The sequence below is a fragment of the Buteo buteo genome, chromosome 1 (genome assembly GCF_964188355.1).
Source record: "Buteo buteo chromosome 1, bButBut1.hap1.1, whole genome shotgun sequence".
In the NCBI taxonomy this organism is placed as follows: Eukaryota; Metazoa; Chordata; class Aves; order Accipitriformes; family Accipitridae; genus Buteo; species Buteo buteo.
The window spans coordinates 70,791,072-70,806,055 of NC_134171.1; the positions used below are offsets into that span (position 1 = coordinate 70,791,072).

The 14,984-nt window shown below is 37.2% G+C and overlaps 1 protein-coding gene across 10 annotated transcripts in view; it reads right to left on the bottom strand.

The window, feature by feature from the left end:
• Nucleotides 1-8,821: 8,821 nt before the first annotated feature.
• Nucleotides 8,822-14,984, bottom strand: part of GAB1 (GRB2 associated binding protein 1) — a 145,651-nt gene continuing 139,488 nt past the window's right edge. For 8 of the 10 annotated variants that reach the window (XM_075035687.1, XM_075035696.1, XM_075035737.1 and 5 more), the window contains 4 exons: nt 14,528-14,621; nt 14,040-14,163; nt 10,958-11,080; nt 8,822-10,720 (listed from right to left, as the gene is read on the bottom strand). In XM_075035687.1, the coding sequence (XP_074891788.1) occupies nt 10,562-10,720; nt 10,958-11,080; nt 14,040-14,163; nt 14,528-14,621 (500 nt within the window). In that variant the 3' untranslated portion in view covers nt 8,822-10,561. Of the gene's footprint in view, nt 10,721-10,957; nt 11,081-11,708; nt 11,785-14,039; nt 14,164-14,527; nt 14,622-14,984 lie in introns of all 10 variants that reach the window. The other 2 variants (XM_075035746.1, XM_075035708.1) reach the window with 1 other exon arrangement.

Genomic DNA, 14,984 nt, shown 5'->3' on the forward strand with positions numbered 1-14,984 from the left:
TTCCGTTGTTTATTACAGGCATCCTTTAAAATTTTTTGAAGTTAAAATGATTAGCTTTGACATTTCTAAAAGATTGTGTCGCTTCATTTCTGCCAAAACTACTCAGAAGAGTAACTTCCCAGAAAATCTCAATTTTTCTAGAACAGGATTTTTCAACTAATAACAAATTTACTGACAGATTTTCCCACTGCTTGTTGTCATCTCTTGTCACAGATGAAAACCCAGTCCCTGAGCTTTGCTGAAAGCTTTTCTTTGCATTCAGGGAGACAGCTTTAACTTTTAAATATATGCAGCAGCAAATTATACCCAATTGTATTAATTTAGCCACCTATACTATTCCAGCATTGTCTTGTGTCCAGTTTTAATCTGCTCTGCCCCAGCTTCTGCCTCCTCTCCTAGAGTTGCTTCAGATGATGCAGTGCTGGCAGCAGTGGTGTGGAGTGTAGTAGGTAAGGGTGGGAAGCAAGCTAAACTCTGCCTCCTCATTTTGCACTCTTTCATCTCCCCTGCAAAGCACTCAAACAAAACCACAAGTGGAGGATCACTGGTGAAGAAAAGTGGCGTAGAAGGTGCTTTGGAAGGAGGCAGGTATTTGGGAAGAGAGGTGAGGATGTTTCAGCACCTTCAACACCACCTTTTATACGCTAAAATCGCCAGGTAAGATCTGGTTTGGTAGAGGTGGTGTGAAAAGTTAGTAAGGGGAGAAGGAAAAAAAAGGACCACCTCCATCCAAATCTCATTGATCTTTGGCCATCCAGCAAAATAAAAGAGCACCATGTCAGTGGGTGGCATTGAAATGGCTTGTATGCCTGGTATCAGAAAAGATAAATAAATAAAATAATTTATAAATTAATAATTATAAATAAATTCATAATTAATTGCTACTTCAAAATTGTTTCTCTTCTCTCCTGACTACTGCTTTAGCTTCTCCATTTCCCTTACTTCTGAGAAACTCTGCCTTTACCATAGAAATAGAATAATTTTTGTTTAAATTTCAAGTTAACGTTTTTGCTTAATTTTCATTAATTTTTGCTTAAATTTCAAAGTTAATATGCAAGAAAATACCAGCCCCAAATATTTCATTCACAAAAGGTGAAACATTACCAAAAAATATTCCTAGTCAAAACCTGAATTCCACAATAGAAACAGGATTCCCCCCCCCCCCCAATCAGAGGTAGGGGGGAAAAAAAAAAAAAAATAAAAAAAAATTAGTCTCGCAGTTTTATACAACCTGCAATATCATATGAGTATTTCTGGATAACCCTAACAGGATAGTAATAAGATACAGTTTTATAGACCCAAATGCTTTTGAATAGATGATTTGCTTTTCAACAAAAATCCTAACTCTGGCTCTAATCCATCCATTATTTCATTATTCAGTATTACTCACTTGAAGTTGCCATGGACCCTGTATCACTGCAAGGGAGCAATATCACTAGGAGTCAACTCCTACATCAGAATTTCGGACAAGCTATTTCCAAATGAAGAGAACCATGCCGTGAAACAGCAGAGTTACCAAAATCTCTGCCATGCTCAGAGGAAAAGGCTCAGCTGGAGGCAAAATAAAGCAAACTGTTAGACTCCTAACAAGTACAGAGGGCACTGTGGTGGTGCACTTCTTCCCCCTCTCTGGGCTGATCTACAAACTCGGGAAGTCTCACTAGGCCTTAACATAACTGTAATGAGTTTGGCAGTTAAGCATACCTTGATCGTACCAGGAACTCTTGCATAGCTGAGACAGGGAGCTGCACTGACCGTACCAAGGACTCCTGTTGCCCAGCAGAGGCTGGGGACAGGAGTAAGAATAATTAGTCATTTCCTGACAACCTTGGGACATATCTCTGTCCTCTCCCGACAGCCTTGGAACATCCCATATCTGAATCTTAAGTCATTCTCCAACAGCCTTGGAGCCTTCCTTATCTGAACCGTTAACTCATGTGAAACGGTACCAGCGCAACTGGAATCCCAGTAATTTGCTGATGACTAAAGCCATTCATCTCCCAAATCTATAAAGAGCTGTCCCAAGTGACGCCCTTTGAGTTCTCCCGGACCGCAGCAGGCTGCGACCAGCATCTCCCTCTGAGTGGGACGCCTCTCAGAGCTCACAAACTCTTCAGTTTGCAAAGATCAGAGGTCTGTCGCTGAAAGCCGACAAAACTTGGGCTGATATGCTTTGCTCCTTGAGGCTCAACCCTTTGCCTGTTGAGAAAGATGCCGAAGCATTTGATGTAAATATTTTCACTGAACTTGAAGGGAATTTTACTTTTACTTGCTTATGTATATCTCTTAGTGTCTTTGTGCATGTGTGTGTGTACTAACCTGAACATTCTATAGCAAGTATATTACAAATACTGCTTTTCAAATCTGTACATAAGTTACTGTCGTGAACTTTATTCAACTGTGAATGAATCTCAGGCTGCTATTATACTCATAATCCCTCTAGATATAAACCGTTGACCAAATCTGGGACTAGGAGTTGATCCAGTCACACCTAGACTCCAACAGGAGTTTAGAAAGCAAAGGGGTCTTCTCTGAACCTCGTGACTCAACAAGAGGGTCTCCCCTACCTTTTTACATTGCTGATCTCTGTACAAATCACGAGAAGTAAATTCTAACTTGATTTTCCTTTGTATGTTTCTCTTTTACCCTATTGTGTCTTTGGTCTCTGTATACATAATTGTAGTTTGAGTGTAACTTAATTTTCCTTTGTATGTTTCATCCATGTATTAAGTAATAGACTGAACCTTGCCATCAAATTCTGTAAAGTCATGCTTTTATAAATTCCTATTAAATCATTTTTGCTAATACTCTTGAAGGTGAATCTTTAAGCGGTCCAGACCATTTCACAACAGGCACGCATAATCATTTAAAAAAAAAAAAAGTCTCCCGTCAAAAGTGGAAAATAAGACTAAAGGTTCTAAATTTCTTAAAGTCCTCAAAGCAGAGCAGAAGACTATGCAATAAAAACCCCAAAACCAACAACACAAAAAAACAAACAAAAAAACCCCAACCAAAACAGGGAAGAGGACTTTCCAAGTTAACATGAAGATGCTCATGAACGCACAAAATCGTAACAGTCCATACAGAGCCCAAATATGGAAACCTTAAATTAAAAGCAACCAACGGCATAGAGAAGCTCATGACAGGGGTTACTAATGTGCTAAACACCAACATATGGTCAAATACACAATAAGGCAAAAGATCCTCCCTCAGCCAGTACTAAATTGTAGAGACAACTAATTATTAACATGCTTATGAAGTTAATAAAGAACAGTTTAATTACAGATTTTGTCAAATCTCTTGGGCGACATGTCTTTCAATTTTGTTGCTCAGTTGCGTAACCATAACTTTAATTAGTGTTCTTTAGATGACTTCTTGTTAAACAAGAAATGGAAACACCACAAGTAAGAGCAACTCTAAATGATACTATTAGCTGTGCAGCAATTATGCTAATAGGCATTGCTGCACATGTATCAACAATGTAAATCTTCCCAAAGTTTGGGAAATGAAAGGAATGAAATAAAGTTGTTTGTGGTCACACCATCAGACATATGGCAGTCATTTGGATTCAAGAAGGTAGGAGAGGGGAGAGCGCCTGGTTTGCATTCAGATCGTAGGGGTTTTGTTGTTGTTTTTTAAAGTTTAGTTTAAAACGCAAAAGTCAAATACTAGACAGTGAGATTAGATACTGTCAGTTTTTCTAGCCTCTCACAACACTGACGTTGATCTGGACTATCCCATCCAAAGCTAAATATAATTCAGCCTACTTCAAAGTGATCACTTTTCTGTCACCAGCATTTTTCTTCCAGTCTCAGGTTAATGGTGCTGCAGGCAACAGGTGATATATATATACACACACAGAACCAGCAGTCAAATCAGCCATCAAAATCATGCTATGTTAAAAAAATTAGTAATTAAAAAAAAAAATCTCTGCCCATCAGCAAAGGTACAGCTTTGTCATAACTGATAACGCATTGATTTTGACTGTAAAAAAACCACCACACACAAAAAAAAAAAAAAATCACATGCGAAGGATGTTATACATTAATTTCAGTAGATTCCTTAATGCAATGGAAACAATGCTTTAGAGTTTACCACATGTAAGCATATAAGTTTCTATCCGTGTGCTCTTTAAATTTTGAGTACTGTGAAGATAACATTGAAGTTGTTCAAATTACAGTGTAGCCATCCTAGTAAAATTAATGTTTCATACAAAATAAACAGCACTGAGTTCATCTGCAGTGCTTAAACAAACTGTAATGAACATTTGTAAGCGTACTATGTTTTAGGTCTATCTCCAAAAAGCAGACTACAAAAAATAGTGACATTTAAAGACCAAAAATCTTTCCAATTTTGCACAACCACAAAGCAGTGAAAATTTGGAAATGGCAACACATCCACATAGCATGTCAGACTCTGCTTGTGTCCACTTTAAAACAAGCCCTTTGATCAATAAAATTTACCCATGCAAAAAACCAACCCCATATAGTGTCAACTGCTGATACTCGTTACAGAAATTCTCCAAGAATGGAGATTCTGTAACAAGCAGCACTCTTCACAGAAGAAGCCCAGAATAAATAAAACGCTTTTAGGTTTTATTTGCATGCTGCTGTGACTGAAAAGGCTCAACCAAAATGCAAAAATACGTGCATTTTTTTACTGTGTAAAATACATTTTTATATATAAAATCACACACACACACACATACTTCATTACGCACACAGATCCTTCCCTTTTCAACCCACCCGATCCTCCTCTCTCTCAGTGGTCAGGTTCTCCCCTGACCCCGTTTCCTTGCACCCATGAAGTTCACTTCTCACCGTATGGCACGGCAACCAGAGCGAGACGCCGCAAGCAAAGAGGCTGCCTTGGAAAAGGCACTTCCTCCATCCACCGGCACTGCAGTTAAAGCCACCTGCTTTCCTCCTGGGGCTGTCATTCTCAGAGCAAAAAAGGATTTTAAGAAGTTGGATATAAACCTGGACTTCACTGAAAGATAGGGATAGATCTGAAAAAGAGTTTTCTTAAGCAAGACTTAATACTTTTAGCTTTTCTATTTAAACTAGATCTGCAATTTTATCCAAACTGTATGTATGTAGGCATAATTATAGTTTCTTCCTATTCTGGCCATCTGATTAAAAACATGTAGTAAAGGTAGCTTCCAGCTGCCCAGCTGTATTTGCTCACATTCAGTACCCAATGATCAGCTTTCCAGATATCAACATATTTTCTGTAAACAGGGTTTTAGAATAGAAATCTATACTTTACCTGTAGCTTTAAGTGCTGTTTCTTGGGCATCTAGCGGCACTGTTAGATTATACAGCTAGTCACTAACTAGTTACAGCTAGTTCAAGAACAGCTCGACTCTCCTGCAATGTCTACAGCTAAACTTGAATAAAATATTGAGATGCCCTACCATGAGCCTTTTATTTTTCCAAATCAAAAGCATTTTATTTCATACTTAAAAGTGCTCAGTCCATTCTAAAAGTAATACTAAGCCTGATTCTACTTCGTATTGCACTTTTAAATATCTTCAGAAGACTGGATTTCCACACCCTCTCCCAAAGTGCAATCAAGCCGTCTGGGTTCCCAGTCAAGACCCACATACACACACTAGCACCCAGCCTCAGCCAAAAATCCCCTCAAACAGCATTTAATAAAATCTTACTAGAACAGTAGGATTGGCCTTTTTCAAAATTGATGTGATACACATTTTCTTACTGTTTCATTGCAGATTCAACTCACCAGGAAAAGGCTTGGGAACAATGATGGATCCTGCAAGAATTTTCAAGAGTGAATCATGATGATTACTACAAATGCTGCTTTTATAACTGCAAGAAAATTCTGAGAGTCTCCATTTTAACAACTTTGTATTTTATGCTCTAAACTGTTTTCTATTCCATTTTACCATAGTAAACTAAAATATCTCAAAATTAGTAAGTTTTTCTAACATTTACTTTTTGTTCTTAAACACAGAAGTAAAAGGTATTGGCCCACACCTTGTGGTTTAGAAACTGCAGAGTAATTCTACTGGCTTACTAAATTTGGCATCACGGTAAGATACTTATTTTGCAAGTTGTTTTTACCAAAATGTTTAGTGTTTTTTCTTAATTTGTGTGTACACTGCAGATTACACAACGGTACACGTCAGCTAACTTGTTTCTTATGAAAAAGTTGAAGCAAGCATACAAAATACGGGAATTTTCTGTTAAAGGCCATCTGAAAAGAAAACCACTGCCCTCTGAACAGTCTAGCTCGGTTTATCTAACGAGGAGATGGCAAACTAATCATGCATCCGACACCTGCTATTCTCCAACTTTTGTTACTGAAAATTAACATCAGGCATGCTGAACCATAAACACATACTGGGAAACTTAAAATGTCAAAGACATTCTTCACAACCATCTCAAGCACCTTTTCTTTCCGTTCCACTCTGCACCTCATCAGGTTGAGACTTGCACCCAAACTGTTTGTTCAGTTAAAACAAAAAGCCAAACAAAAACCTCACAACTTGGTATTTGGTTAATTTACACCCAATCAATTGGTTTTGTGGAACATTTATTACACTAATTGCTGGACAAGCACTTTTTTTTGTGGTCATGGACCACATTAGTATCCCATGAAGTAAATATCCCAAGTGTGTGTGTGTGTGTATATATATATCTATATAAAAATTGATAGCTGCAGTCAGTAGTAGTTAAGCTTAAATTTCAGTGCGATAAAAATCTTGCTTAGCTCATAGTGCAATGTGAAAGCTATAGAGATGCCCATCACTCCCTATTTAGCTACATGGAGCAATGAATTCTAAATTACTTAATTAAAACAACCAAGACTGTAATTTGTCTGTACGCCCTGTGTGTGGCACTATGTTACAACTGCCATGCATGAATGGATTGTTTATTTTTTTTTTTAACATAAATACAAATTTCAGTAAAAAAGACTAATGATCCCATTTTTATCTTTTCATCTTTTTCAATGTCACTTTACAAATTTTTAGCAGAACAGAATAGCTGTGTTTGCACCTGCACTTCATGAGGTAATAGTGGTTATGTCGCAGCACGTAAAAGTGTGGCCACTTGCACTTAGCAGATAACATGTTGTTCAGATTATAGCATGAAGTGATACCAAACCATATTTAGAGCCAATCCTAGTGCACAAGGCACTAAGTTTTTCTTTTGATTTTTGTGAGCAAGATTTTGTGTATTTGTAAAAGACCTATTACACACATATATTTGCAGTTTAAAATGACTCTCGTTTATGACACATACAGCAATGAAAACTATATCTACAGCTGGTAACATATTGTTCTAGTGAAACAAGAACAAACTTACATGTTTGAAAAAGAACAAACAACACTCACAAACTACTTCTGCACCGATATCTACTGGAGCTTCCACCAGCACCCATCCCTCTAACTAGAGTGTCCTCACAAAGCTAGTAACTGGAAGTTACACATGGCTAGCAGCAGTCTAGATTTCTTTCTACCACCTACAATTTTAGGATTCACATCCTTAGACTATCCAAGAGCTCAAACAGACCTGCAGCATGAAGCTCCACTCCAGCTTTATAGGTGAAAATGAGATGTATTACCCAGAGTTAGTATAATGGCTCTGATTCTGAACATGCTTTCAACAACATGTTAGTAGAGAAAATGTATTACTGGTATTAGGGAGAGAAGACCGCTTAGAAATCTAATTAAAGAGAAACTTTAGACTATTGCTTCAAAAGCATTATACTGGCAGTACAGACTGAAAACTGCTGTTTTCCTTAACAAAAGGAAGGGAAAGAGCCTAGAAGTTAAGAATGGATTCTCAATCATAATAACAATTAACATTGTGAATGCCACCAAATTTAAAATGAAGAAAGAAGAGTGTAATCTGTAAACCAAGGAGTGATATCAGCAAACTTGGAGCAAAACCACCTTGTATCACTAGCTCAACAAGAGAGGCCAGCCTAGGAAACCGATTCCTTTAAGCATTTATACTTCACTATCAGAGATACTAACATCATCTGAAAAAAACAGTATAGATATCTAAAAGTAAGTATCACTGCTCAATTACAAAAAACCAAAGAGTTTAAAAATAATACACAACTGTGTAGCTGGTAAATGCTTCAAGGACAGATGGGTTAGGGATAGGTAGAAGATGAGCAGCCCTTCCAAACCTTCTCCCTCAAATTCTCACTTCTGTTGAGGGAATGAAGAAACAAGAGTTTGAAATATTCCAAGATCATCTTACTCCCTGGGTGCACGCATAAGTGCGGGAGTCCACAGTATGGATTCTTCTCCCCAGTGGCAAGCACCAAAACAATTACATAGGATAAACTGCAAAGTGATTATCTAACCACATCTGTTAACAAATTACAGGCATCTCAGCAGTGGCGATGTAGCGCTGTCATTGCACTCATAAAATGCTTAAAGCCAGTGTCCTGAAACAAAACTATTATTACATTAGTTACCAAGTACTCACCATGCCTATGGGTGCATCAACTGTAGCATCAGTGAAGAAGAATTTATTATTGGATAGGAAGATCATAGCTCCAGAATCTTTACAGATCTGAACTACTTTTGATGGAGTCTTCAAGGTCCCCTGGGGTCACATCACTTCTTCTGGCTCCCAGAAGACTGGGAATTCAGATTATTTAGACGCTTGGTGCAGGGTTTTAAATCAGAGATTTGTTTTGAAAATTGTTTTAGCTGTACATTTTTTGACAGGTACTAAGAGCTAATCTACAATTTTGAAAAAACGTGGTTGGTATCTAGGCACCTTCATAGACGCATTAATATCGGTTTGCTGTTTCACAGGACAGAGTTTACACATCAAAACTGAACAACTTGATTTATTTAAAATTCACCTCAAAATGCATTGTTTTTAGTTTCTTTTTTAAAATGAACATTCAAAGCATCAAAATATTACTAATTTAAAAAGAACCTTTGTTAAGAATAAGATAATTTACATACTGTAGATTGTGGCTGTGAGGGGAGAGAAACAACCAATGGTAGATTAGGCACAGTACTAAGGCCAACATGCCAGAAAACAACACAGCTCTATGCTCAACTTTTAAATGATCTGGACAAAATAAAACAATTGGGTGGGAAAATAAAACCAACCGTTTACTTAAGGGTGTTTGTGTAAAAAAAAAAAAAAAAAAAAGTCGTTAGTAAGTTTTCTATCTAGACCTAACTCATTCACGTATTTAAAGAACTCTATCTTCTTCCAAATAACAAAAAGTGTTTCTAAACCAAGGCAGATTATTATTTGGAACTGGCATAGTAAAATAAAGGATCACAGTATACAGAGCTTAAAATCCTGTACCAGGAAAGAGCAACAAGTGGTTTACAAGGGGATCATTTAAGTATATTATCTAATTTTTAAAAACAGAGATATAAAATATCAGTTGCATAGGGATTTAAATATAAGGCCAAGCAGGAGATTAAAGTAAAATAGAGATCATAAGAAGGGCACTATGGTGTCAAAACATAGTATTTCCATTTGAATTAATGTCTAATTCAAAATCACAGTATTTTGCTAGTACTACAAACAGTGAATGTCAAACTGTCCCATTAATCTTGAACTGAAAACTGACATTAGAACTTCTAAATAGTACAAAACTAAAGCTCATTGTCTAAACCTGATCAGTGTATTAGCACAATAGTGCTTGGTACGTACCTGATTTATATACTCTACCTTCTGTAAATAATATAAAGGTTATTTCTTGTTAATAAGTGTGAGATCACAACATTACTGCATGCCATCAGTGGTTTGCAGGCTTACTTGATATTTAATTATTCAGTCTTTAAAAGTGTAAGATCCCACCCTGCAGAATCTTCACCCATTGAACACAGAACACTGTCATTAATAAAATACAATAGGAGTTCCACCACTAACAACTAACATATAAGCCAGGATTGTAGGTCTAAACCCAGTACAGTTCATTATTATTAACTCACAGCAATTTTTGTTAGGAAGGTAACCTGTAGACTTCCAAATAATCTTGCATGTATTAAATATAAACAAGTATGTAGCTAACGGTCATCTCTTGGCATTTCAAGTAGATTATTCAATTGTGAAAGTATTTCCGCAAAATCAATTTTAAGTTGTTAAAAGGAAGTTCAAATATTAATTTCTGTATCTACATGTAGCTTAATTAACCTAAAATTGTAAGGAATAGTAGTGTAAGGAAAAAAAAATTCTCCAGATGAATCAGGTGTTAAGGTACACTAACTGGGAATACCTGAACCAACATCGTAACTGAAAAGTGCATAAACATAGTAATACTACAAATGTGTTAACTACAGAACAAAAGATTTTCTGAAAGCTAAGCGATACTATTTTACATGTTATTTACAGGTTGCAATTTTTCCAGAGACCACAGAGACAATTTACGATCTTAAAATTCCTTTGATATATTCAAAGCATCCTTTGGCTTCCATCCTATTCGGTCAAGAACCCATTCACACACCAGTGAATCAGGTACTGTACAGTCGAACAACACTGCCATTGTGGTTCTGTAATTCTTCAAAATTCATTCTTTTCTGTTCTTTGAAGAAAAAGCAGTATTTTCATTTCACACTTTTGGTAGGTGTTTCAGATTCTGTAGACTGTCTCCCATCAGTCCAAGCCTCTCGTGTGCTCTTCAGTGCTAGCGTTTTCTGCTGGTCGACCACAACATAATCAACTCTTTCATCTGCCACGCTGCTGCCTGAACCACTGCTCTTTTTCTGGGAAAGGCAAGGGAGAGTGAAAAACCTTTGTTAAAATAAATTAACAACAAAAACTAAGTAGATGTCCCAAACAGATATAGAACAAGCACAGGTTTCTCTGAAAGGCTCTCCGGTTGACCGTTTGACGAACTAGTTAAGATGATGTTGCGGGAGGCTCCCTCTTTCCCAGCAACTACTTGTGAAGAAATTTTAAACTTTTGATGGCAGAAATGCAAGAGTTGAAGATTCGCTTACCTTACGAGGTGGGGTAGATTTTCCCGAGTCTAGGTCCAGATCTAAATATTCTACTTGTTTATCTCCTTTAGGTTTTACCATAGGGCTGCTTCCTCCATCAAGACTGTTGCTTCCAAACAAATTCTGAAATTATATGTAAATAACTTCAGCTACAAACTTACATGCTAATAGTCCACATTATCAAATACGTTTATTATAAACTGCCAAAATATTAAAGGTTAAAGAACTGACTGAGAGCTCTTGCAATCAGTTAAACCATGCAAATTTTATTGACATTGTGTAACAAGGGGATATATTCTAAGTCAAAACTGGGACCAAGTTGAAAGCCAATGGTGGTGGGAAAACCCCAAAACCAACCCCCCCCCAAATTTAAGGTTGCCACCAAACCAATCTGTGCCTTCCACCTAATGTCCCTTTCATATCATGAGATAAGAACGGAGTGTGGTTTGTTCTTTTTAAATGAAGTTGTTACATCTCAAATTTAGTATTACTTAATTACAAACTTTTTTATTCCCTTAAATTGCTGTTAAATACCTTACAAGAATTTCAGCCTTATAATAGTGGCAAAACTTTAAATGAAACTTTTACATTTCATTCAAAAGCCATCAGGATTAAGCTGAAAATCAAGAAGTATTACTCAACTGATAAGACCAAAGGATTAAAACTTCAGAAAATTTGTGTAGGGCCGCCTGAACTGAAGTTGCATTGTATACACCTAAATTTTAATTAGCCCAGACTTTTACAACCTCACCTCCTCTGTCCTCTCCCAGCCTGATCCCTCCCTCTTAACAGGTGTTATAGGAACAGTACAATAGAAGGACTCTTCTCTAAAAGATAAAGAAAAAAAAAGGAAGACAGAGGGCAGCAGTCAGCAAAAAATGAAGAGGAAGGCAGAAGGAAAGACAGATGGGTAAGGCTGACAGCAACTTGAAAGAAAAAGCAGAATATTGCTGATTTTATTAAATAAAACAGAAGAATGACATGTCCAAACAAGATGCTTCGAAGCTGATGACAGAAGAAGATGAAAAAGTATGGACTCCTTTCTACGATGCAGTTGGAACAAATAAAAATTTCCAAAACGTCTATGTAATTGGCACATTTTAAAACAAAGGCCGTGAGATATCTGGAAACGTTCGGGTTCTCTATGAAATAAAATATTTTATGGGTTAAAGCTTAATGGGCTGGGCTTTTAAAATTGATGTTATCCATTATATCTGTATCATCCAACTCATTTAATATTAAGTGGTAACAAGGACAAACACAAACAACTGAGACGAAGTTCGGTTTTGTTGCCCAAATTTTCTAAACAAATTTCTGCATATTTAACATACAAAAATCAGGTTCTGTATCAATGTTTGCAGCATAAATAAAAAAGCTATTACTCCTTAAACAAAAAAATAATTTGTTATTTCAAACAAACTAGACAGGCAGAACATATGCATTAGAAAACAGAAACTTTAAATATACGTAAACGAAAATGAAAGGAAATCTGTAAAACAACCCTAAAGAATGAACGGTGCAAGCAAACAGAAGATATTAATGACAGGCCATTTGAGCTGTGATATTAATTATACTGTCTTGGCACTGAAGTTAACCCCCTGAAACAGCATTGTTAAGAATCAACAGAAATCCCCAACTCAAACTGCAATTCTGCTGCAGGGAGAACTGTGGGCATAGGCGATTCTAAACCTTTGTGTAAAACGGGATGTTTCTTGCACCTGCAAAAATGGGATGTTACTGATTACTTACCAAAGCCTCTTGCAAGAGAGGGGCTAAGTTTTTACATCATCAGCTCCCCACTGCTGAAAGCGCACTTCACCTGGGAAGCACGCCTGCACTGCTGGCAGGTCAGACATCCGTACAAAGCACAGGGCAGGATGCTCTGCAGGTGCGTGAGCTTGCACCGAGTCAGAGCTGCCCGCAGAGAAGTCAGCAGGAGGGTATCACTCGGGGGGACCTAAGAGGCACTATCCAGAGGCAGCAATGGTGAGCTGGAGGGGAGGGAGGCTGGAGGAGATCAGGGAGGGTATCCAGAGCAGCAGGGGATGGGGAAGCAAGCAGCACTGCGAGAGGAGAAGAGTCCAGGGTGTAGTGAAATGGGCTAGCACATGCCATATAAGAAGGCAGACAAACGAACAGAACAAAAAAGGTGCTAGACAGGCCCTCCCCAAAAAAGGTCTTTCATAATGCTTTAAAGATGAAAAATGCTGCTGTATTCCCTACTAAGAACCCAAGCTGTAAAGGCGTGTTGAATGCATTGAACTATACGGATCAAAAAGCTGAGCTCAACATACAGGTTCTCCTCCAGTGCTTTAGGGGTATTCTGGACCACATTTTAGTTTAGGCCTAGGTCTACTGCTACTCTCTTACTTTAAAATACTATTATTGGTTCTTTTTCTCTCTCTCCTTCCCCCTCCAACCCCCCCAACAAAAACCACAACGCTCATCATTAACTTTTCCTAACTAGCTCTTCACTTACTGCACTGCAAGCTGAATACCCAAAACCTTATTATCTGAGAAAATTCTCCCCCAAAGGGGAAAAAATACAGATATTGAAAATACACAAAGACCTGCTCTACCCTCTTTTTTTGAAAGTAGCCTATTAGAAGTACACATAGCTCAGTTTTTATAGAATGTAAACAACAAATATCCATCCTTTTTTCTCCTTGTTCCTCCCACATTTCTTGAAAGATATCCTTTTAATAAAGGTTTTCAAGCCTGTATCAGAGATCCTAAGACAGTTTATTTCCCTTGATGTCATAATACTGAACTGGTGCATAGCCCAGGACAAGCAATTACAAAGAGGAGACAGTTTCTAGGGAAGAGGAAAAAGAAAGTCATGTGTTGAACTGTTTTGTACAATAGATAAGCATACTAACCATTCTCTTTATATGTGATTATGCTCTTAACTCCTTTAGTGAAATCTTAACCAAAATAACAGGTTTTCTACAGAATTTTTTAAATTATTATTTTAATCTAGAAGTATCAAGGGAGCGATGTCGAGTGGAAGGATCTGTGTTTGCATGATTTAAAAGTAAGGACTGCACAGGAAGAGAGTAGTTAAGATGTAGATTTTACATACTGGATCTTCAGTGGACTGATTTGGATTCATGGATACATAATTCTCTTCACTGTCGTGCGAGTCACTGCTGGAAGTTGTGCTATGAACTGAATCCGGTCTGGGAGACATGGGAAACCTGGAGGAGCTAATTACCAGGAATTATTTTACAAACAATACATCTCGAATATCTTAAACCTCCTGGTATACAACAGAAATAAGCATATTAGTGCTGAAATTTTCATTCGGGTTTACTAGAGTGTCACATTTTTTGGTTATACACAGTCCCTTATATTTAATATTACAAAATAAAAATTCATATGGACACACTTTGTTTCAATGCACATAAGCATGTATACATACACACACACACACAGGCACACACACACTTCCAAAGGAAACCTCAATTTGTATTACACAGGCTAAAAATATAATACAGATGTACACACATTTATTAACACTCTAGTCAACGAAAACAATTAATCTGAATGAGGAAAAGCTAAGAAACTTACTCTCGTGCAAAGCTTCTGGTGATAGGAGATCTAACTGGAGCTTGTAATTCTTCCCATTCAGGCAGAGGTTTTATTTCTAGTGGAGCTGGTTTTGCTACGTAAGAAACAGACAATCTTAAAGCAGAGAACATTTCTAATCAAACTTAAATTTAATAGCTTTTCAAAGCCCAAATGAAAAAAATTTTACTATTTTTTACAGTAAGTACTAGTTAGAAAAAAGAGATACTGTTCAGACCCCCGAAAGCCATGATATATTAACTTATATTTTTAATCTTTCCAGGTACTGAAAAGCAACATCACTTAGAAAAACAGATCACAATTTAAGCATTTTGCAAGATATACTTGTATGTAGCAATTCTGTTTTGAAAAGAGATTCTGAAAATGGCAGCATCATGTTCTGTCTTTACTCTGCCACGATGACTTGTTGAACTGACAAGGCCAGGATAGGGCTTATGGA